This window comes from Galeopterus variegatus, unplaced genomic scaffold (genome assembly GCF_000696425.1).
Source record: "Galeopterus variegatus unplaced genomic scaffold, G_variegatus-3.0.2 Scaffold2590, whole genome shotgun sequence".
Classification (NCBI taxonomy): Eukaryota; Metazoa; Chordata; class Mammalia; order Dermoptera; family Cynocephalidae; genus Galeopterus; species Galeopterus variegatus.
Genome location: NW_007728701.1, coordinates 161,394 through 184,783, shown reverse-complemented (window position 1 = coordinate 184,783; position 23,390 = coordinate 161,394). Strand labels below are relative to the sequence as shown.

General features: G+C 36.6%; 1 protein-coding gene across 1 annotated transcript in view; it reads right to left on the bottom strand.

Moving 5' to 3' along the window:
• Positions 1–23,390, bottom strand: part of LOC103598371 (chromosome unknown open reading frame, human C5orf42) — a 115,239-nt gene that overhangs the window by 41,628 nt on the left and 50,221 nt on the right. Inside the window, 12 exon segments of the mRNA XM_008582361.1 lie at positions 683–787; positions 4,219–4,273; positions 5,147–5,279; positions 6,455–6,621; positions 7,936–8,700; positions 8,891–9,184; positions 13,011–13,203; positions 14,826–14,903; positions 16,001–16,080; positions 16,827–16,909; positions 18,749–18,915; positions 22,397–22,545. Of these exon segments, the coding sequence (XP_008580583.1) occupies positions 683–787; positions 4,219–4,273; positions 5,147–5,279; positions 6,455–6,621; positions 7,936–8,700; positions 8,891–9,184; positions 13,011–13,203; positions 14,826–14,903; positions 16,001–16,080; positions 16,827–16,909; positions 18,749–18,915; positions 22,397–22,545 (2,269 nt within the window).

The following is a 23,390-nucleotide window of genomic DNA, read 5'->3' as shown; positions in this document are numbered from 1 at the left end:
CATAGCTTGCTAGATTATCCAAATATTCTACAATGATCATATATTATTTTTAAAATAATACTAATAAATATTATTTTATAATAAGATAAAGTTAGAGAGGGTTAGAAAACCATTTACAAGGTTCTGTATATAGTCAAAAGAAACTGTTTACTAAAAATCATAGAAAAGAATTACTATGACACAATGGGCAGAGCACCATAATTAGTCACATTAATGAGAAAGTCTGTCATGCAACATTACAAATAATAGATCCTCCAACACTTATTTCTTCTACTCTTGGACAACACGGTTAAATACCCCTCCCGTGCTAAACCTAACCCTGTCCTCTTCCTAGCTCAACTTTACTAGCCACAGCCCCAGACCTCTCAAGCTTAGGCAATTCCAGCAAAGGCAATTAACAACACAGAGAATCCAAATTCAAAACATTATTTCTGCTAACTTAGGATGTAGTCCATGGCAGTTTTGAACAAAAGTATCTATTATATTTTACATAAGTTACCATAAATTCAATTTCTAAAGTATATACCAGAGTTAGGGAGAAGAATGTGGGATGAGTAACTAACGAGTAACTAATATCACTAATGAAAAATTCCCTTTAAATCATCTCCTTCAAGAAAAAGTCTAGATATCTTAAATATGTCAAAATATATGAATTTTTTTTAAAAGAAAAATAGCATTTTACCTGGGTCTGTATTTGTACTTGCATCTTGACTTCCTTTAGCCTTCTTTCTTACAGAGGCCATGAAATGCAATCCAGCTGAAGTATTCACATCATCTTGTAGCATTTCTTAAACAAAACATTGGAACAATCATTGAGAAGCCAACATATTACTATGAGCCCAGAAGCACAGTTACCTTACTCAAGGCAGGTAAAGTATAGGGTGCTAGGATATTATCAAAATGGACCTTCGGAATGGAGTACTGTGTAAGTTGAACCTCAAAGACATGGTGGAATCAAAACCAAAATTGTGGAGGGCTCTGTTATTTTCAGCCTAGAAACCTAGATATTCTTCTAGCTAATAATGATCCAGTAGAAGCTGTTAAGCTGGTAAGTGATATGGTCAGTTTGAAATTCTAGAAAAAACATCCCCTCTAGCGTGTGGAAAAGTGACTTGAGTGGATAAAATTGAAATTAGGCAATCAGTTAGATGAGGCTGCTATAGTGATTTAAGTAAGTATCTAGTAATGGTGAGGAATGAAAGACAGGATAAATTTAAGAATTACAAAGGAGGTAAAATAAGCAAGAATTGGTTACTGACTGGATGAGAAAGGGAGGGAAAAGGCAGAATTCAGAATAACATGTGTTTTGGAGCTAGGTTGGTACTAACACAAATGAAGATAGAGAACACAGGAGAAAAATCAGTTGGGGCATGTGAGACAATGAATTCAGACCTCACATACTGTACTTGAGGTAATTTCTAACCAAGTGGCAAAGTTCAGCAGGAAATAGAATCAAAGTCCAAGTCTATTATGAGAGTTTGAGTTCAGATGTAGATTTTCCTGGGAGTTCACCCAGGGAGACTAGGTACAATGAGAAAGCATCAATTATAGCAGCACAATAAAAATATATTTGGTCCCAAGGTCCCAGCACAGTTCCTTAGACCTGGAATCTCCCGAGTGAAAGTGTCTTCTGTTATTCATAATGAGCCCCTTTTGGTCATACCTGAGTTTATGCTAATGAGGTAACTCTTGGCAGGCCCCTAGGATAGCTTTAGGATGGGGACTGGCCACCAGTGGAATCAACAAAATGGACTACAGGGTTAAAACTATCAACTGTCTACCCACCCATCCTACCCGCCCTTCTCTGGGGAAGGGACCGGTCTAAAGATTGAGTTAAATCACAATGGACAATGACTTAATCAATAACAGCTATGTACTCAAACTTCAACAAAAATTCTGAAAACAAATAGGATAAGGGGGCTTCTAGGCTGGTGAATATACAGATGTGTTAGGAGAGTGGCCTGCCCAGAGGAGCTGCACACCCACCCCTGCCCTATGCACCTCTTCTACCTGGCTGTTCCTGAGTTGTATCCTTTATAATTAAACTGTAATCATAAATAAAGTGTTTTTCCAAGGTCTGTGAGTCATTCCAGTGAATTACTGAACCTGAGTGGGGAGAGGGATCAAAGGAACCCCCAATTTGTAGACAGCCAAACAAATGCATGTAGCCTGGGTACTGTTTGCGGCTACAGTCTAAGCAGAACAGTTTTGTGTGACTGAGCCCTGAACCTCTGGAATCAGCTAATTCCAGGTAATTACTGTCAGAATCGAGTTGAACTGTAGGACATCCAGTTAGTGTTAGAGAATTGGAGTGTTGTTTGGAATGATTTAACACACACCACTGGAATACTATGCAGTCATTAAAAATAACATTATAGAAACTATCTAGTGGGCCGGCCTGGTGGCGCACTGCTACAGTGCGCTGCTTGGGAGCGCAGCGGCGCTCCCGCCGAGGGTTCGGATCCCACATACAGACCGGTTCCCGCTCACTGGCTGAGCGAGGTGCGGGCGCAGCACCGAGGTTTGCGATCCCGTTGCCGGTCCCGGTCTGGTACGGGCGCGACACTGAGGGTTGCGATCTGTTGCCAGACACGAAAAAAGACAAAAAGGAAAAAAAAAAAAAAAAGAAACTATCTACCTTAATACTAGTATGTGAACACAAGTAAGTTATAAACAAATACAGGAGATAATTACTTTTATTTTATGAATATCCCTACATATATACATTTGCAAATACATATACATATGTGTAGAGACATTCATAAAACAAAGCCTGAAAGAATATTAACACTAGTTATCTCTGGGTAAAAAGATGATGGGAGATTTTAATATTTTTCTTTTTCCCTATTCTTATTTTCTAAATTTTCTCCAATAGTATGTATTACTTTTACAAAGTGAAAAAATAAATTATTAAGAGTGAAAAAGAAAGTGGTTTTAAGACAAGTGAGCAGGAAAGGAGAATACCAGATGATTGAGGAAGCTGAGAGACTGAAGCTAAGCAGGTCAGTTAGGAAATGGCTACTGGCTTAGGTGAACAGTGTCCTGATTCAGGGAAGTAGCATGGAGGAAGGGAGCAAGGATCAGGGTGAGGACTAAGTGAGTGCAGGGGAATAGAAATGAGGGATAAATCAAGGGTCACTTCCAAGGTAAAAATCTGGGCCAATCAACATAATGGTGATATCATTAACAGGAAGATGCCAATTTAAAATTTGAACACATTGAATTTAAGGTGAAAGTAGAAAAGAAAGATGAGAAAGACTACATGTATATATTTGAGTATCAAAAAAAAGTTTAAGAACTAAAGTCATTAGAATGAATGGCCCTGGGCCGACCCTGTGGCTCACTCAGGAGAGTGCGGAGCTGGGAGTGCAGCAGCGCTCCCACCGTGGGTTCGGATCCTATATAGGGATGGCCGGTGCGCTCACTGGCTGAGTGCGGTGTGGGCGACACCAAGCCAAGGGTTGCGATCCCCTTACCGGTCACAAAAACGACAAAAGAAAAAAAAAAAAAGAATGAATGGCTCTACAAGCAAAAGAGTGAGTGAATGTGTGTGTGTGTGTGTGTGAGAGAGAGAGAGAGAGAGAGCACATGCACGCATGTGTGTGTGTGTGTGCATGTGTGTCTGCATGCATGAATTACTGAGGAGAAAGACTTAGAGAATACAAACATTTGACTCAAGAAAAAAATAATTTACTATCTATAAATGAGTTCTCTTTTCTGAACTGATTCCTCAATTTTAAATATACATGTATTTTCTATGATGAATTCAACCCTAGGCACATTCTTCCATCATTTCCTTTTAGACCTTAAATATCTTATTTGAGATTCTAATTAATTGTATTAATCTACTATAAGGGCCTACAAACTTTTTCTGTAACGGGCCAGATAGTAAATATTTTAGTCTTGTGGGCCATGTGGACTATGTTGCAACTACTCCACCCCACTTCAGTGCGAAAGCGATCATAGATAATGCATAAACAAATGGGCACAGCTGTTTCAATAATACTTGATTTACAAAAATAAGTGTGGTCCAGATCTGGCCTGCAAGCCATTGCTTGTCAGCCATTGTTCTACTGGATAACACATCAAAACACATACACACACTCCATCTTGTCACAGGCAACATAAAATAATTTAATCTTTTTATACTGCACATATTTCTAGAAAGCTGTTTTTTAACTCTAAACTTGGACAATACATTATCATGCACATACATACCAAAAGGAATGTCAAAGTCATCCAAAGGCCGGGAACCATGATGTTCTTGTTGTTCCTAAAATGAATTCCCAAACAATCAATCTATGATTGGCTCAAAGACATTTATTATTTTGGAAAAAATATTCAATACCTATGAAAATTGTTGCATTCTTAGGTTCAGGTTCCATTTCTATCATTCTAGGTATAATTATTTATTCTACCAAATTAACTCTACAAAAGAGTTCATGAAATTCCACAAGGCAAACAATAAAAAAAGCATTACCAATTTAATGCAAAGTTACTAAATTGCTATGTGCAATTCTCCACTGCAAACTAGCTTTGATACTCAAATAATACCCTCCTCGCCTGTCAAAATCTTTCAAGGACACAACGAGAATTTTTATAAAGTGCCTCCAGATGTGTTTTTGATAACATACTGAAAGAGCATGCCTTCTAAAAATCCATGTAAACAAAACTATGTTTCTTTTTATTTAATCGGTTTTTGCAAAAATAGCTAAACAGTCACTAAATTTAGAAGGAATGCTTAAAAAGATCTGACTTAAAACATAGGTTACATAACAAACCTATGTTTGGGAAATCTTAGACGCACCTCAGGGATAGATGAAACTGTAATAGAAAAAGCCCAAATAACATACCATAGGTATTAAGATGTCATAGAAAAAAAGAATGATTTCAAATATTAAAAAGTCACAGAGGCAGATGCTCTAAACTGATTGTTGATTTGCCATCGAGTTGCTTTTCACATTCACAACTATATACCTACTGTTCTGTGGAGGGAGGCATCAGGGATTTATGTGTGCTGAATGATCTAAGGATTCTCTTAATCATAATCTGAAGCTGCCAGCAATCAGACTAGATAAACCACAAAGACATACCAAACTCTGTGTACACACAAATCAGGGAAGAATCTATAGTAGTTGTTGTATACCTTGGGTTTCACAAAGATTTCTGAATCATCATTATTAATGATGGAATCCTCTGGTCGGAAAGTTACATTTGGTTTTCTCTTCAGTTTTTCAGATCTTTGTTCTTGCAGGTCCTTCTCAGCTCGTCTTCTTTGCCTGTTAAAAACAACAGAATAAAACATTTTTACTACTAGAGTAACATCAGTTTCTCATTTGTATCATGCCATATAGGGAGACAGTTATCAAAATTATGTTAATAAATTATTTTCAATAGCATTTAAGTAGCAAGATAGTCCACTAGAATACAATCAAATATAAGCAAAAAAATCAAAGAAATGTAAAATTTATTTCTAGTTCTTCTACTATTGAACTATTATTCTGTGTTAGTCACTGGAATCTCAGGACAGGGTTACATCTTTTAGGTGATTTTCAAACTCCTTCCTGCAGATTCAAAGCTGGTGTCAGAAACCCTATCGGATACCTCCATTTGCCTATTTTAAGACATTAAGCACACCTGGTCACCTGAATGAAATCCTGGCAAGGAGGAAAAAGGTCCAGAAAAGTTAAGCAGCAGACTTACTTTGAAGAGGGAGTAATTGGAAAAGATGAAAGGAAGGAACCATTTCTGTAAAGACAGCACTGGTAATGGATTTTACAGTCTGATAAGTGTGAAACTTTAAAAGTATTTTCAAGACTCAGTAATTATCTATCAATCAATACATGTATTGAACATTCATTATGGGTAAAACACTATAGGTGCTCTTCATTAGAAGTCACAGCATTGCTTTTCACATGTACATTTCTTAGTGTCCTGAAACAATTTACATCACCTACTCTCCTGCTTATTATAACAGTCTGGAGAACACATTAAGATGAATAACAGAAAATATTGGTTCAAAGCATTGGAGAGTATATGGAATTCTGTATATCAGATACAAGGGTATTTCAAAAAGTTCATGGAAAGATTCATATTATCTTTTAATTCTATTTTTCCATGAACTTTTTGAAGTATACTCCTCGTATTTGTGCTGGAAAAGATGACTGCTCATCCTAGTAATAAAAACATGTAAAAGAATCATTCAGCTTATGAATTATAGTAAAGAATCCTTAATAAAATGGTAAAAATGATAGTATTTATCTCACAATAAAGGAATTTTCCTCGTTATAGTATGTGCTCAAATGCATGACAGGTGACAAAGAAACAATACACACTTGTGTTTAGGCTAGTAGGTTGAACCAGGTAATTTCCACCTTTATGACTTTATGATTATAAGTAATAATGAACTTGCTGGTACACGATATTATGAAATAAAGTTTCATTTAAAACTCGCCTTTTTTTGCTGTCCTTTCCTTGTCTTACTTCAGATGGTAGTGTTTTGACCTTTAGAAGCTGAAGGTGGCCAGAATCACCTTTTTCAAATAAATTCTGTTTTAGTTTCTGTTGGCTTTGTTTAAATGCAATGAGGTTTTCAAGTGGGATAAGTTCTGGTTTTTTGTACTACAGGAAAGAAACAAAGCATAATTATGAAAAATTACAAATTCAATTATAAAATCTGTAGACAAAAAATTGAGAAAAACATTTGTTCAAATTAAACCAAATTGTGCAAGAGAGAGATCAAATCAAATATAATAAATTGGCTTGGACTGGTAAGATGAGTATCCATATCTTAAAGAATAAGTGATTTTAGAATGCTAAAAGTTTCAGTTGAATCATTCTTCTTCAGAGAAATTAAGCTAAAAGCACTCATCTTCTTAATTTCATTTCAACATTAAAAATCCTTCTTATAATTATAAGTGAAATTATTTAATGCCTAGCATTTAATTTAAAATTATTTGGAACAGAGAAGATGCAGAGGCATGAAGACCATGGATGCAACAGATTAGCAATATACTGATAACCCCTGAAGCAGAGGAATAGGAACTTGGGGGTTCGTTATACCATCCTAATAAAAATTTAATTATTCTCAAAATGTCCACTTTTTCATCTGTTTAATCCTTCCTTCTTCTTCATAATATGTTAAGAAAAGGAGGCATGGTAAGCATTTTTTTAAGGAATAACCATCTCTTTCCCCAGTACCATCTTCAAATCTTAAAACTACACCAGAGAGTGAATTACTAAATTACCTCCCTAAAATGGAACTACTTACCTACAAAAGTAGAACTTAAATAATTTGAATTTCATAAATGAAAGGTTACCCACATAAAGAAGATTCAGTGGGTTTATAAAGCTTCCGTTTTATTACATGCACAACTACTGACAGACCTGGGTCTCTTTACCAGTTTTTACCTGTAACAGATTTGAAGCCAATCAACACACACACACACACACACACACACACACGAATAAGAGTGCCTAGTAATTATATTTCACTTATTTCTTCTCTGACCATAAGAAATATCTATGAAACAGTGCAGTAAATTCTGGTATTAGGGCCGGCCCGTGGCTCACTCGGGAGAGTGCGGTGCTGATAACACCAAGGCCCCGGGTTCGGATCCCACATAGGGATGGCCGGTTCGCTCACTGGCTGAGCGTGGTGCTGACAACACCAAGTCAAGGGTTAAGATCCCCTTACCGGTCATCTTTAAAAAAAAAAAAAAAAAAAAAATTCTGGTATTGATGGACCAGAAAAACCTAAGACATTTAAAATATACAATTATTATTTTAAACAAGATTTTTTAAATGTTATGTTCCTATAACAGAAGCATTATTTCAAAAAAAGAAATGTGCAAGAGCTTTTTATTGAATATATAGTATTTATGGTATGAAAAAAGCTGAACTCTGCTTTTGCATCGCCTAGCAAAAATTCCTCACCATAATTTCTGGGTACAGACATGAATGAAGTAATGATAGTCTTGGGTATTTTCTTTCTTCTGCTACAGTTCTGAAAGGTGTTGAGGGAACTGATGCTCTTGAGGTTGATGAAAATATACAAGGAGGTTTAAGTGGCAGGTATAATGATGGAAGTCCAAAGGAATTCTGAGGAGATATCTCAAGGGGCCCTGACTTAACATCAAACAGTTTTTCTGTTTTCATAAATACTGAGGAGTCCTGTTGAGGTGTCACATTTTCTCGTCCAACATACTGATCCAAGTTCATGTGCTTAGGGATTTCTGTAGTTACAGATTCTTCCCATTTCTTCTGCTCAACTGTTTCGTTTATGGCTTCAGTATCATACTGACTTAGATTCAAATGGGATACTGACGTAGTATGCACTACTCTCTGTGGCAGAGGAGGTTGGAAGGAATCAGATAATCCCCAAGCCTCTCTTGGTTGTGGCAGAGGCCTGAGGGGAACTTGTGGAGCACTTCCTGTATGTAAGGAAAGGGGCCTGATTTCGTGCTTAGACTGAAATTGAAGCAAAGGAAAACCACCACCAGGACTAAAAGTTTTTGCAAGTGGGATAAGTCTAGGTGTCTCCTGAATGGCAGAAGATGTGGACAAAAGGTGGAGGTGAGAATTTCCAGTGGGGGCTGAGGAAAACAAAATGGGTGGTAAGCTTTGAGATATGGGAGTTAGTCTTCTCTTCTGGGGTTGGTCGTCTAATTGACATAAAGGAATATTCTCATGTGGAACATTCTGGAAGAGAAAAAAATATTATGTAAGTTTAGAATATATTACAAATTCCTTATTTGGTAAACGATGTTCTGTATGTTTTGGAGGTGGTGGAATGGAATAACTGCTAAAAAAAAAATTATTTACTCAAATAACAAAAAATCAGCAAGCAATTAAACTACAAGGACATTAATGGTAGTTTTACATGCATTACCTGTAAATTTCCATTATTATTTTGATCAGATTGAATAATTCCTTCATGGCAGTGTGGGCTGTTCTTGCCAGGCTGTCTGGTGTACTCTCCTATGGACTGTGGTTTATTGAAAAATCTCTCCTTAAGATTTCTACTGCTATCTTCAACATCACCACTCCCTCTTATGGGGTTTGATACTTGGCTTTCCCCTAAATGCACAGAATGAGACTGCTGTAGAAGTTGATGTATATCAGGGAGGTTAGCAAAGGATGATCCTACTATTTGCATTAGGCTCATAAAGTTGATCTGTTGCAGCTAGAATAAAACAAAAATTAAACAGGTATCTTAAAATATAATGAAAAAAATCTAAAGAGTCAACAACAATCATTGAGCATTCTACAACAGTCATACCTTATTAGTATCTGTCTGACTCATGAATACTGAGCAAAAGGCAGAGCCAGGAGAGATTTTTTTTTCTTAAGAAGAGAAAAAAAAAGTATAGCTTCCTGTCAACTGGGAATATGAACACTAATTCACAAATGAGACTTGGGACTATCTGTGAACCAATTTATGTAAACTCCTCAGAGATCATAAAGGAGTGACCTGATGGAGTGGGGGTAAGGATAACTAAAGGATTCCCAGAATAGGTGTGTTTTGAACAAGTTTTCAGGAAGGAAAAGAGCAGAAAGTAGCACATAGGTAAAGAGCGAGGAATTCCTTCACAAGGGCTAACTCAATGAAAGACAAAGGCAGGCACCAGTGGTTCCCAAACTTTGCTGCAGATTAGAATCACCTGAGCAGCATTAAAAAGTCCCAATGGCCAGGTCACACGCCATACCAATAACATCCAAATGTTTGGGGATGGGAGCCAGGATCAGTATTTGTTAAGATGACCAGGTGATTTCAATGTGCAGAAAAGCTTGGGAACCAGAAGCAAACATGTTGGCTTAGCTGGAACAGGAGATTTATATCAGGGATGATAAGATAGGCTAGTGTAGTAGTTCCCAAACTTTAACATGCCTCAAAATCATCTGGAGTATTTTTTAAACCACTGTTTGCTGAGCCCCACCACCAGCATTTGTGATTCAAAAGTTCTGGTATGAGGGCCTGAGAACTTGTATTTCTCAGATATAAGTGATGTTGTTGCTACTAGTCCAAGAATCACACACTGAGAACTACTGGACTTGTGAGAGTAAGGTAGGAAAGGAGAGAAGGTAAAGGCTAATAGTGGGGTCTTCCAAGGCCAACAGAAGAATCTGCACATGATAAAACAAACCAATAGGGGAAACACTGCAGGTTAAAATAAAATGTAATTTCCCTTCGGATCCCCACCACCTGCCAGAAAAATAAATTTTAAAAATGTAATTTCCCTTCAATTTTAAAAGAAATACACAGTTAATACAGAAAAAAAAGCAGTGAAGTATAAAAAAGAAAATAAATATCATTCATAATCCTATCCCCAAAGATAACCAGTACAGTATTGACATTTTAGGGTATTTCCTTTCACTCTCTGTATTTTTGAAACAGATTGATATCATATAGTATACAAATTTGCACCTAAAATTTACTGAAGATTTTTATTTAATTTTATCATTACACAACATAAATATTTTTTGTGGCCCTTTACCAATTTCTCCCTATAAATAGGAGAATAATAGTATTAAAATATGTCTGAAGAAGAGCATCCTAGAAAATGCATCTCTAAAGCAATGGAAGTATTAAAGCTAAGAATCTAAGACTGGCTACAGCTATAGAAATAGCAAGTGGCTGTACTGACACAGTGTGGGCAAAAGAATCAAGAGGACACAGTAAAACAGATATGGGTAATGACAGAAGGAAAAGATGACTCTTTGAGACAGTCATTCTTAATCGTTTGTGGGCATAAGAATTATTTGGAAAACTTGTTATATATGCAGGACAGTGACCAGGAAATTCCCCAGGTAATCCATAAAACACTGTTTGAGAAATGTTTCTAAAATTTTAAGCTGGCAGAACAGGTAATATTACTAAACAGAAAAGGGAAAGAAAGGACTAGACAGAAGAAGAATAAAATCAGTTTCAGTAAGTTTCATGGGATAGGTTTTCAAGGGAACCAATATTTTCTGTTATTCATCTTAAAGTATTTTCATCAGGGCTGGTAAGTTCAAAGAGAAAATCACTGCCAAGAATCATCAATATAAAGATGGTATATTACATCACATAAAAGGATATGAATAGACCTCCACTTGACCCTACAAAGGAAAAGAATAGAGCTGGCATAATAATTGCATTTAACAAACATAAATTCCAAGAGAACAGATAAAATGGGAATATTTAATAAATAGAATATAGAGAATGCTTTATTAAAATTATAAGAAGTGTAAAATAAGTCATTGCTGTATATCACAATAAAGTTTCAAATGCAAATGATGTTTTAATAAAAGAGAATATATGGATTTACTTAAAGCAAGTGTCAAGTTCTTCAGGTGGCTGAGACCAAATCTAATCAATAAGAGCATAAAAATTAATATTTCAGGATCCAAAATATACACAAATTATATATTTACTATTAAAAATTGTTAATAGTAACAAACATCATCTTTTCACAAATCTAACTGCTGGCATAATTCAAGCATTGAATTCTCTCATTTTTTCAGGGTTCTTTATTTCAGTTTAAGAAAATAAGTTAAGCAACTATTCAGTTTCTCTTTTTATTTGTACATATATCCATATTTACAAATGAATTTAAAACTTATACATGTACAACAATATTAATAGCAATAATATTAATAATGAAATTCATAATAAAACAATTCACCGATCATTTACCAAGTGCTAAGTGCTTCATGTACAATTGACTTCCCTAATACTACAATTAAACTATGATAGACATAGTATTATCTCTCATTTTCTACCACTTCAAAGGAAAAATGTCAACTTATAGTGGTCATTTTGTGAATCAACAGCATTTCTAAAGTTATAATCTCAGCTTTTTCATAAAGTATCTAAAGTAATTGTAAAAGTATTTGTGTCCGGGGCTGGCCCGGTGGCACACTGGATGGTGCGCCGCTTGGGAAGTGCGGGGGTGCTCCCACCCGAGGGTTCGGATCCCGTATACAGACCGGTTCCCGCTCACTGGCTGAGCGAGGCGCGGGGGCAGCACCGAGGGTTGCAATCCCGTTGCCGGTCCCCGGTCCGGTACGGGGGCAACACTGAGGGTTGCGATCCGTTGCCGGACACGGAAAAAGACAAAAAAGACAAAAAAAAAAAAGGATATGAATGTGAACATAGAACAAATGCATAGAGGATTAGACGAGGGAAATTAATGTTTCAAGAATAAAAAAGGGAAGAGAAATAATTAAAAATTGTTAGTAGATGAAGAAAAGGAAAACCAGGTGAGAAAAAGATGATGGAAGTCAAAGTGAACAATAATTTGAAATGCAGCTGACAGTTTCAACCCAAGCAAAAATTTGATCTGTGGATAAGAAATTTAACATGACAGGTTGGGTTAGAAAATAAACTTTGGCAGGCCGGCCCGTGGCTCACTCGGGAGAGTGTGGTGCTGATAATACCAAAGCCACGGGTTCGGATCCCATATAGGGATGGCCAGTTAGCTCACGGGGTGAGCGTGGTGCTGACAACACCAAGTCAAGGGTTAAGATCCCCTTACCGGTCATCTTTTAAAAAAAAATAAAATAAGGGCCGAGCCCGTGGCGCACTCGGGAGAGTGTGGCGCTGGGAGCGCAGCAGCGCTCCCGCCACGGGTTCGGATCCTATATAGGGATGGCCCCGGTGCGCTCACTGGCTGAGCATGGTGCAACCGTTCACAAAAAAAATAAAATAAAATAAAATAAACTTTGCGGACTTTTGTGAAGGAGGCTGCTGGTCTGATCACCCCACCCCACCCCCCACCTCAGGTCTGTGAGCAGCGCTGCATCCCAAAAAGTTCAACAAAAAAAAAGTGATTATGAGAAGTAGGTAGCTCAGCCTAGACTTCTGGCCCTAGACTTATGAACTTTTGAACGACAAATGAAGAGTGCCCAAATTAGAGAAATGCCTGAAATTTAATGTTAACTGGTCCATTTCTGGAAGTTTGTTAATATTTTAAAACCCTATACACATCAGGTTGTAGATTTACTTACTTATATAGAGATGTGCTCACCTGAACTAATTTAAACATTTCATCTCGGAGCATCTGCCTAACAGAATCTGAAGAATCTGGTATTTCGGCATTGTGTTCATTTCTCTGGGTCTTCTGAGGTGTTGGAACAGGTGTTTGTGAAGCAACATTGATGCCATTTGATACCAGAGGAGGAACTGAGGAAGACTGATCTTTAAATGCAGAAATCTGTGCGCTATGTGGAAGCATTTAAATAAAAAACACACATTAGTCAACAAAAAACAAATTGGATGTCTATGATCTAAATACTTTGATTCCACTTTTTTCTTCAAATGTAAAGGTTATTCTGGTAGTTTTCAGGAAATTTAAACGCTAAAGCCTATCTCTAGTACCCATCAGCCACCAGACACATGTGTCATCAGCCCAATTTTTCATCTGAATGCTTTTATAAAGGGACATATATCGTCTAGTCAGCAATGGTCCCCTCCCTATAGTGTTACAACCCAGAAAAGTTCATGCACTTATTTTGCTTGCCTGGTCCCTGTAGGCATCTGAATTTGAGACCAGTATAATTATTCTGATAACTGTACAGACTTTGTAATTTGGCTTAGGAATAAGTTTTTTGACTAAAATTAATGATCCAGAATAGAAGTAAGAAAACTGGAAAAAGAATGGGTTAAAAAATGTTTAATTCTAGAGCTGGTAGAGCAAACTACTGCTGATCATCATTAAATGTGAAACAACAGTATTGTGAACATTTCATTTCCAAACAAACCAGTTTACAACTAAACCCTAACAAAAAATGCTTACTTAGAAATAAAAATAAAAGATCAAAGCAAGTTCTTTTACTTTTTTTTTTTTTTTCCTTTTTTGTCTCTTTTTCGTGACCGGTAATGGGATCGCAACCCACGGTGTCACGCCCGTACCGCGACTGGCAATGGGATCGCAACCCTCGGTGTCGCGCCCGCACCGCACTCAGCCAGTGAGCAGACCGGTCTCTATATGGGATCTGAACCCTCGGCGGGAGCGCCACCGCGCTCCCAAGCGCCACACTCTACCGAGTGCACCACTGGGCCGGCCCTTTTACTTTTTTTTTAAACAAAATGATTGTTGGGGGATGATTCCTTAAATGTAGCAGGTATTCAATGTTTTCTAGCAAATAAATTTCATAAACTAAATAAGGGAGCAGGCAATTATAATATTCAAATAAAATGATCATTGTTTTCAAAAAGAAAAAACCATATCAAACTACATTTAGATTTATTTGGATGTACACTTAGTCCCTTTCAGCAATATTTACCTTTTATCAAGCATCTAATATGCTCAATAACAGAACTTTATTTGGCAAATCCATGGAAAACTGGCAATATAACGGATCGCCTATTTTAAGACAACTGTATTGGGCTTTTCTTTCAACAGTAGTAAGATTGATTCTAATTATGCACAATTTTTTAGAAGTAAAGCTGTGCTATTCTTCCTATTTCAGCAAGATTCCTAAACACTAAGCACTCTATTCGAACTCTATAAAAAGAACTGGATGAATCTGTTCTATGAGAGAATTAAAACTATTTCGAATGCTATTAGAAATCAGTTAGAAGCTGAAAATGAGCAACAACTCTGTCTTTCAGTACTATAGCCACTACTTTTTTTTCAGAAAAGACTGTTTTAACATAGTTCCTGTACGTCTTTAAAACACAGGTTAGCAGAAACTACATTCAATAATTAACTTAAATATGTCAGAAATGTGTGCCTATGTTGCTCTTTCAATGATTCATGTTGGCTTCATTTATTCTCTTAGTTTTTAGTCAAAACGCTTACTGATTATTTCAAAATGGTACAATAGGCAAAAATTCTTACCCAGAAATTTCTGAACTTGTATCTACACAAAATGACTGAGGAATGGTATATTCAGAATCTGAAGAGTCTTCGATCATACTATAAACAAAAATTAATGATTGATTAGGAAGTAAGATTTTCTTTTCATCATCTAAGGTTACAGGTGATCTAAAGCCCAGCCATCTAAGTCTAAACATCCTCTAATCCTCTGTAATGCTCAGCTCATAATTACAATCTGTTTACATCTGTCTCCATAGCAATTCATAATGGATTCAAACAAAAGCAAAGAATGTGTCTGGATTTTTTAAAACACAACTTAAACACTGCTGACTGCTCAGTAACAAAAACAATAGAATTAAAATGAAGTGACATGAGAGGTTAGCTGGGACCCAAATTTCACCTATAGAAGAGGCAGACACTTCGCTGAGAACACTAAAGAGCCCATTACCACATGTGAAACTGTGAAGACTAGTTTCTATAAATAGGAATATCCATATTACTTGGAAAGGCACATGACATTAAATATATTATTTTGTTGATTATCCACAGAAAAACTAAACAAAATTCGTGTATTGAAAAGAGGAAAAAAATTGAATTATGTTGTCTCTCTTATCCAAGGTAATTCTAAAAACTTCTAAAATTCTAAAAATTAAGAAATCATGTCCATACTGCAACACATGAAAACTACCTTCAGCTCCCCTTGAATCAATAATAAGCCAGCCAGCAGACTGCGTATGTATCACAACCCTAAGGGATAGTGTGTGCAGTAATCATGCCACAACAGTGAAAGATTATATATGTACACACACACACACACACACACACTATAATTCATAATGGTTCTTTATTTGATTCAATAAAAATGGAATCAGTATGGAAAGGTGGTTCCTAATTAGCAGCAAAATAAACTTTGGTCTATTTACAGCAGTATTTTATTTTGATAAGGCTGATAGTTATGACAGAACAAGTCATTTTAGACAACATTATTTATTTCACTCTACTAAGACTTATTAGAAGTGTAATATTACCAAAAATCATTTTTCAACACAGCTATAAATTAAAGTTACAATTTCACCAGAAACACAATTCCATCATAAATATGTGGAATTTAAGGAATTATAAGGAAAAAAAAAGCTGAAAGCTTCACTGACGTAAACAAGTCGGTTATAATCTTTTCTGTACTTTTTTGCCCTTACCCTTTCTGTTCAGTCGATTTCTTCTCCCTATTTGTCTCTAATGGTTCTTCCCTTGGACAACAAACCTTTTCTGTGGAATGCTATTGAAACAGTACCCAAAAAGGAAAGAGGTAAAACAAATAGGTATTACTGTCTTAGGTAATTCAGAGTTTCACATTAGCCATTTGCCCAGAGTAACAACAGTCTCAAAGCAAGTGAGAAATCACACACTAAAATGTAGGCCCAGTTCCAATATGACCAGATCTTTATACTGTGTGAATTGCCTTTGGCCCATCACCCAGTTTGAGCATGTTAAGATAAAAAGACAAGATGATGTCAGCGGACTAACCCTGTAAATTACACCCATCACTGCATGGCTATTAAATACTCTATGAAAAAAACTAGAAAATCAAGAAAACCCAATCCTTTCTAAAAGAATTATCACAATAATTGGAAATGTCTATGTCCCACCTGGAAATTCGGTGTATAGAGTTCTGAGAAAACAAATAAGAAAAAAAAGTGCACATATGTACAAAAACTAAATACTACAGCTGAATTATACTTTTTAAATAAAGAACATCCTCACCACTCTTGATTAATTGTTAAAGCAGTTTATGAAATGAAAATTTCATTGCCTGAAATTATGGGACATGTTACTAATAGTAGAATTTCTGTGAAAGAAAAATGCTGCCTGGCACGGCTATGTTATACAATCCATAATGCACTTTTTAAGAGGTAATAGCCTCACTCTGATGTATATAATAACGACAAATAAAAACACATAGGTATAATTTAAATACTAGACAAAATAAAAGCAAATAATTTTATCCACTATTTATCAACTTACTTCTTCTAACTGCTGTGGTAAAGTCAGCATGCAAATGGCAATATTGGGACTTTTGAGACTTTCAACAGGTCCTTTGGCATCTTCTAGAGGGAAACAAAAGAGGAAGAGAAAACTGACCATTTGAAAAAGTCTACTGACTTTTTAGACGATTCAGGGAATACTACAGGAAACAAGTATAATGACAAACATTTTCTTTTTCTTTTTTTTTTTTCCTTTAAATTTTTATTTTGTCAATATACAATGTGGTTGATTATTATGGCCCATCACCAAAACTTCCCTCCCTCCTCCCTCTCCCCCCCCCCACCCAAGAATGTCCTTTCCGTTTGCTTGTTGTAACAACTTCAAAAAAATTGTAGTTGTTATATCTTCTTCCCCCCCTCCCCCGGTTTGTGTGTGTGTGTGTGTGTGTGTGTGTGAGTGTCACCCCAGTTAGGATGGCCAAAATCCAAAAGACGCTGAAAGATAAATGCTGGCATGGTTGCGGAGAAAAAGGAACTCTCATACATTGTTGGTGGGAATGCAAAATGGTGCAACCCCTATGGAAAATGGTTTGGAGGTTCCTCAAACAGCTGAAGATAGATCTACCATACGACCCAGCTATCCCACTGCCTTAACGGGATCGCAACCCTCGGTGTCGCGCCCGCACCACGCTCAACCAGTGAGTGGACCAGTATCTATATGGGATCCGAACCCTCGGCGGGAGCGCTGCTGCACTCCCATGCAGCGCACTCCACCAAGTGCGCCACCGGGCTGGCTCTTCATTCGTTTTTATAGCTGAGTAGTATTCCATTGTGTAAATATACCACATTTTCCGTATCCACTCATCCGATGATGGACATTTGGGCTGATTCCAGCTCTTGGCTATTGTGAAGAGTGCTGCAATGAACATTGGGAAACAAGTATACCTTCGACTTGATGATTTCCATTCCTTTGGATATATTCCCAGCAGTGGGATTTGGGCTTGTTCCAACTCTTGGCTATTGTAAAGAGTGCTGCAATGAACATTGGGGAACATGTATATCTTTGACTTGATGATTTCCATTCCTCTGGGTATACTCCCAGCAGTGGGATAGCTGGGACATATGGTAGATCTATCTGCAATTGTTTGAGGAACCTCCATACCATTTTCCATAGAGGCTGCACCATTTTGCAGTCCCACCAACAATGTATGAGAGTTCCTTTTTCTCCGCAACCTCGCCAGCATTTATCGTTCAGAGTCTTTTGGATTTTAGCCATCCTAACTGGGGTGAGATGGTATCTCAGTGTAGTTTTGATTTGCATTTCCCGGATGCTGAGTGATGTTGAGCATTTTTTCATATGTTTGTTGGCCATTTGTATATCTTCCTTAGAGAAATGTCTATTTAGTTCTTTTGCCCATTTTTTAATTGGGTTGCTTGTTTTTTTCTTGTAAAGTTGTTTGAGTTCCTTGTATATTCTGGATATTAATCCTTTGTCGGATGTATATATCTATCCTCCTTACAAAAATATTTTTTAAAAACATCTGGAAATAATTCCCTTTTCATCAAGTAAATCTCAGATGAGCCTTAAAAGGGCTTATATCAGTATGTATAACTCCATAAAATTCTGAGAGTTTCTGTTTTAAGAAAGACTGCCAGCAAGAGGTTCATAGAGTTGGTTCACAGAAATCAGGAGACTCATAATCATTACATAAGCAGGGCAAGAGGCCCAATAATTGTAAAAGAGCTACCAACATAAAAATATGTTAGGTCATCTTGGTTTTATTAAAAATCAAGGTTACAGGTTAATACATTCAATACTTCATAAATATTACATTCTCTTTTAATTTTTGGTCTTAGGCTATTTTAAAAATACTAACTTAAATATAAGACTAAATAAGTTATCTCAGATACCATTTATCAAATTAATAAAGCCAAAGAAAAAGATCATTGAAATGTACTGACCTTCACACTCTGATATGTGTATATCCATTTCCTTCTGTGTATATGTTTCTACTTCTAAAAGATCTTCATCGATATCTATGAATTCTTTTTCAGTATTATAGGTGATGGAAATAATATCATTGATTTCTCTTATTTCAAGATTTTTTGCTTCACTTGGCATTCTATTGCTGAAAATGGACAAAGACCATATGATTATCTCAATAGATGCTGAAAAAGCATTTGACAAAATTCAACATTCCTTCATGATAAAGACTCTCAACAAATTAGGTATAGAAGGAAAATATCTTAACACAATAAAAGCCATTTATGACAAGCCCACTGCCAGTATTACTCTGAATGGGGAAAAACTGAAGGCCTTCCCCTTAAGGAAAGGAAGAAGACAAGGATATCTACTCTCGCCACTTCTATTCAACATAGTACTGGAGGTACTAGCTAGAGCAATCAGGCAAGAGAAAGAAATAAAGAGAATCCAGATTGGAGAAGATGAAGTCAAACCTTCCCTATTTGCAGATGACATGATACTATATACAGAAAAACCTAAAGACTATCAAAAAACTCCTAGAGCTGGTTAATAACTTCAGTAATGTTGCAGGATACAAAATAAATACCCAGAAATCAGTAGCATTTATGTACTCAAATGATGAATTAACAGAAAGAGAAATAAAAAAAGTAAGCCCATTTACAATCATCACCAAAAAAATATGATACGTAGGGATCAATTTAACCAAGGAGGTTAAAGACCTCTATAATGAGAATTATAAACCTCTTCTGAAAGAAATTAAAAAAGACACAAAAAGATGGAAAGGTATTCCATGCTCTTGGAGTGGAAGAATTAACATTGTGAAAATGTCTATACTATCCAAAGCAATCTACAGATTCAATACAATCCCCATCAAAATACCAATGACATTCTTCACAGAAATGGAAAGAACAATCTTACCTTTCATATGGAAAAACAAAAGACCCCAAATAGCCAAAGCAATCCTGAGTAAAAAAAACAAAGCCAGAGGCATAACTCTGCCTGACTTCAAATTATACTACAAAGCTGTTGTAACCAAAACAGCATGGTACTGGTACAAAAATAGACATTCAGACCAATGGAGTAGAATAGAGAACTCAGAAATCACTCCTCAAGCTTATAGCCATCTGATATTAGAGAAAGGCAACAAAAATCTAAATTGGGGAAAAGATTGCCTCTTCAACAAGTGGTGCTGGGAAAACTGGATATCTATATGCAGAAGAATGAAACTAAGTATGCATCTCTCACCATACACTAAAATCAACTCAAAATGGATTAAAGACCTAGGTATTAAGACCCGAAAGTGTAAAATTACTAAGGGAAAATATAGGTGAAACACTTCAGCAGTTAGGTCTTGGCACAGGCTTTATGAACATGAGCCCAAAAGCACAAGCAGCAAAAGAAAAAATAAACAAATGGGACACTATCAAACTAAAAAGTTTCTGCACAGCAAAAGAAACAATCAACAGAGTGAAAAGACAATCTACAGAGTGGAAGAAAATTTTTGCCAACTATGCATCTAACAAGGGACTAATATCCAGAAAATACATAGTACTCAAGCAATTATACAGTAAAAAAAATAAATGACCCAATTAAAAAATGGGCAAAGGAACTGAATAGACATTTTTCAAAGGAAGACATACAAATGGCCAACAGATACATGAAAAAATGCTCAACATCACTAGTCATCAGGGAAATGCAAATTAAAACCACATTGAGATACCACCTCACTCCAGTTAGACTGGCTATGATCAAAAAGATGGTAAATAACAAATGCTGGAGAGGATGTGGAGAGAAGGGAACACTACTGCACTGTTGGTGGGAATGTAAATTAGGTCAACCACTTTGGAAAATGATTTCGAGGTTTCTCAAACAACTACATATAGATCTTCCATATAATCCAGCAATTCCTCTTCTGGGTATATATCTAAAGGAATGGAAATCATCATGTCGAGGAGATACATGCACTCCCATGTTTACTGCAGCTCTGTTTACAATAGCCAAGATATGGAACAACCTAAATGTCCATTAATAGATGATTGGATAAGGAAACTTTGGTATATATACACTATGGAATACTACTCTGCCATAAAAAAGAATAAAATACTCCCATTTGCAACAACATGGATGAATCTGGAGAAACTTATGTTGAGTGAAACAAGCAAAGCGCAGAGGGATAAGTACAGCATGTGCTCACTCATATGTGGGAACTAAGAGAGAAAGGAAGGCAGGAAAGAAAGACCACAGTAGTGCTGTGATTCAACAGAGGGAGGGAACATTGATAGGGCTACAAATTGGAGTTGAGGGGAGGGGGGGAAGGGGAGGGAGGTTGGGGGATAATTGGAAGGGGACAAAGGGTACAAAAGTAATTTCTGGTAATGGGTATGACCCCAACATGAATCTGGCCCCCACATCATGGGCAGGAGGGGGAACAATCAGCTTTGTATCTCATGAATATTTGAAATAAATAAATAAATAAATAAATAAATAAGAAAATGCAGCAAATATAATTACAACTCAAAGAATGAACTTTGTTTTCATATTTATAAACTGATGGAATTTGGATGTGTTGTCCCCTCCAAAACTCATGTGGAAATTTGATCTCCAATGTGGCAGTGTTGGAAACTGATTGAGTCATGAAGGTGGATCCCTCATGAATGGATTAATGCTCTCTCTGGGGGACGAGGGGTAGTGAGTGGGTTCTCTCTCAATTAGTTCCCGCGAGAGCTCATTGCTTAAAAAGACGCTGGCACGTTCTCTCTCTCTTGCTTCCTCTCTCTTGCTTCCTCTCACCATGTGATCTGTTTGTACCTGCTGGCTGGCTGCCACTTTCCGCCATAAGTAGAAACAGCCTGAGGCCCGTGCCAGATGCAGCTGTCCCAGAATCATAAGCCAAATAAACCTCTGTTCTTTATAAATTACCCAGTTTCAGGTATTCTGTTACAGCAACACAAAATGGACTAAAACATAAACACTTTTTTTTTTTTTTAAAGATGACCGGTAAGGGGATCTTAACCCTTGACTTGGTGTTGTCAGCACCACGCTCAGGCAGTGAGTGAACCGGCCATCCCTATATGGGATCCGAACCCGTGGCCTTGGTGTTATCAGCACCGCACTCTACCGAGTGAGCCACAGGCCGGCCCATAAACACTTTTTTTTCAAACTATTTCTGGTACATAGCAGAAGTTCAGTAAAAGGTTCTTCAATGAATGACTGAAATCCTAGTTTTTATTTACTTAAAAGATTAGAATAATTTCAACTTAACTAAAATTACCAGCCTCACCTTACAAAAAAATCTTCATACTATAAGGGCTTTTGCCTTAGTATTCAAAGATATATTACTCCTAGTATTGCTTCATATGTGAAAAGGGATGAAAAGATTAGCTCAACTTCCTCTGACATGGAAAATAAATTAATATAATAAAGGGATCTCTCAGGCTGAATTAGCTCCTCTCTCGGAAGATACAAGCTGGAATTGTTAAAGCAGTTCAGAAAGCTCACTTCCTGTTCCTCTAGTTCAAAGAAATGTTCATTCCTTTAATATCAAAGGTTCAATTCTTTCCTGTAAGCCCAGGAATCATCAAACCAGGTATCTTCTATTGAAAAGGAGGGTATAATCAGCAACTTACTTGAAGATACTTTGACAGTATCCATTCTGATCATTTCGTTCCTCAGTTCCACCTTGAGTTGCTAGTGCAACTGGACAGCCAGCATCTGTTTCACTCTCCCTCTCAATATTGGGTCCAATCTGAGGCCCAGTGTAATGATTATCTAGCACCTAAAACAAACCATTTATATATTTAATATTCATAATTGAACCCATTATTTTTCACCGTATTTTAAAATTATTCATACTTTCTAAAGAACTTCTCGTGATTCTCATGTTCATTTCTCAAGTATTTACTGCATTTCTACAATTCAGTATTGCTGATGCAAAAATGATCTGAGTCTTTATTCTACCTGGAAAAAGCAAATCTGACCACCTAGACAGTATTCAAAAGAAATCATCCTGTACCAGCCAGCCATCATAAAAAAAGAAATCACCCTTACAAATTTGTAAGATATATCATCATTGTTTTAGGGCCACAAAACAATGGCTGTAAAAATATAATGTTCTCATTTCATTCTCTTTGCTATTATGAAGACATTTAGTGGTTCTTTCAAAATGACACAGTAAACAAAAATACAAGCAGCTAAAAGTACAGGTACAACGTACTTTTGTCTCACTTAGAAATTCCCATATGCACTATCTAGAAATACAAATTTCAAGGATGATGTATTATATCACAGTATCATATAAACTGTATACTTCAGGATAACTGAAATTGATCTCGGACAAAAGAAAAAAAACGTAATACTACAAAATAAAACATTCTCTCTCTCTCTCTCTCTCTCTCTCTCTCTCTCTCTCTCTCACACACACACACACACACACACACACACACACACACACACACACACACACATACACATTTACACCGTTCAATCTAGAATAAACTATTTTAGAATGAAGGTACTTGCCACTGACTAGAGAAAAGAAAAGAATAGCTAATAAGCACTATCTCCTCTACGGACGCCCACTGGACTTTTTAGGTTTGGTTCTCCAACCTCTTCTGGCCTGAG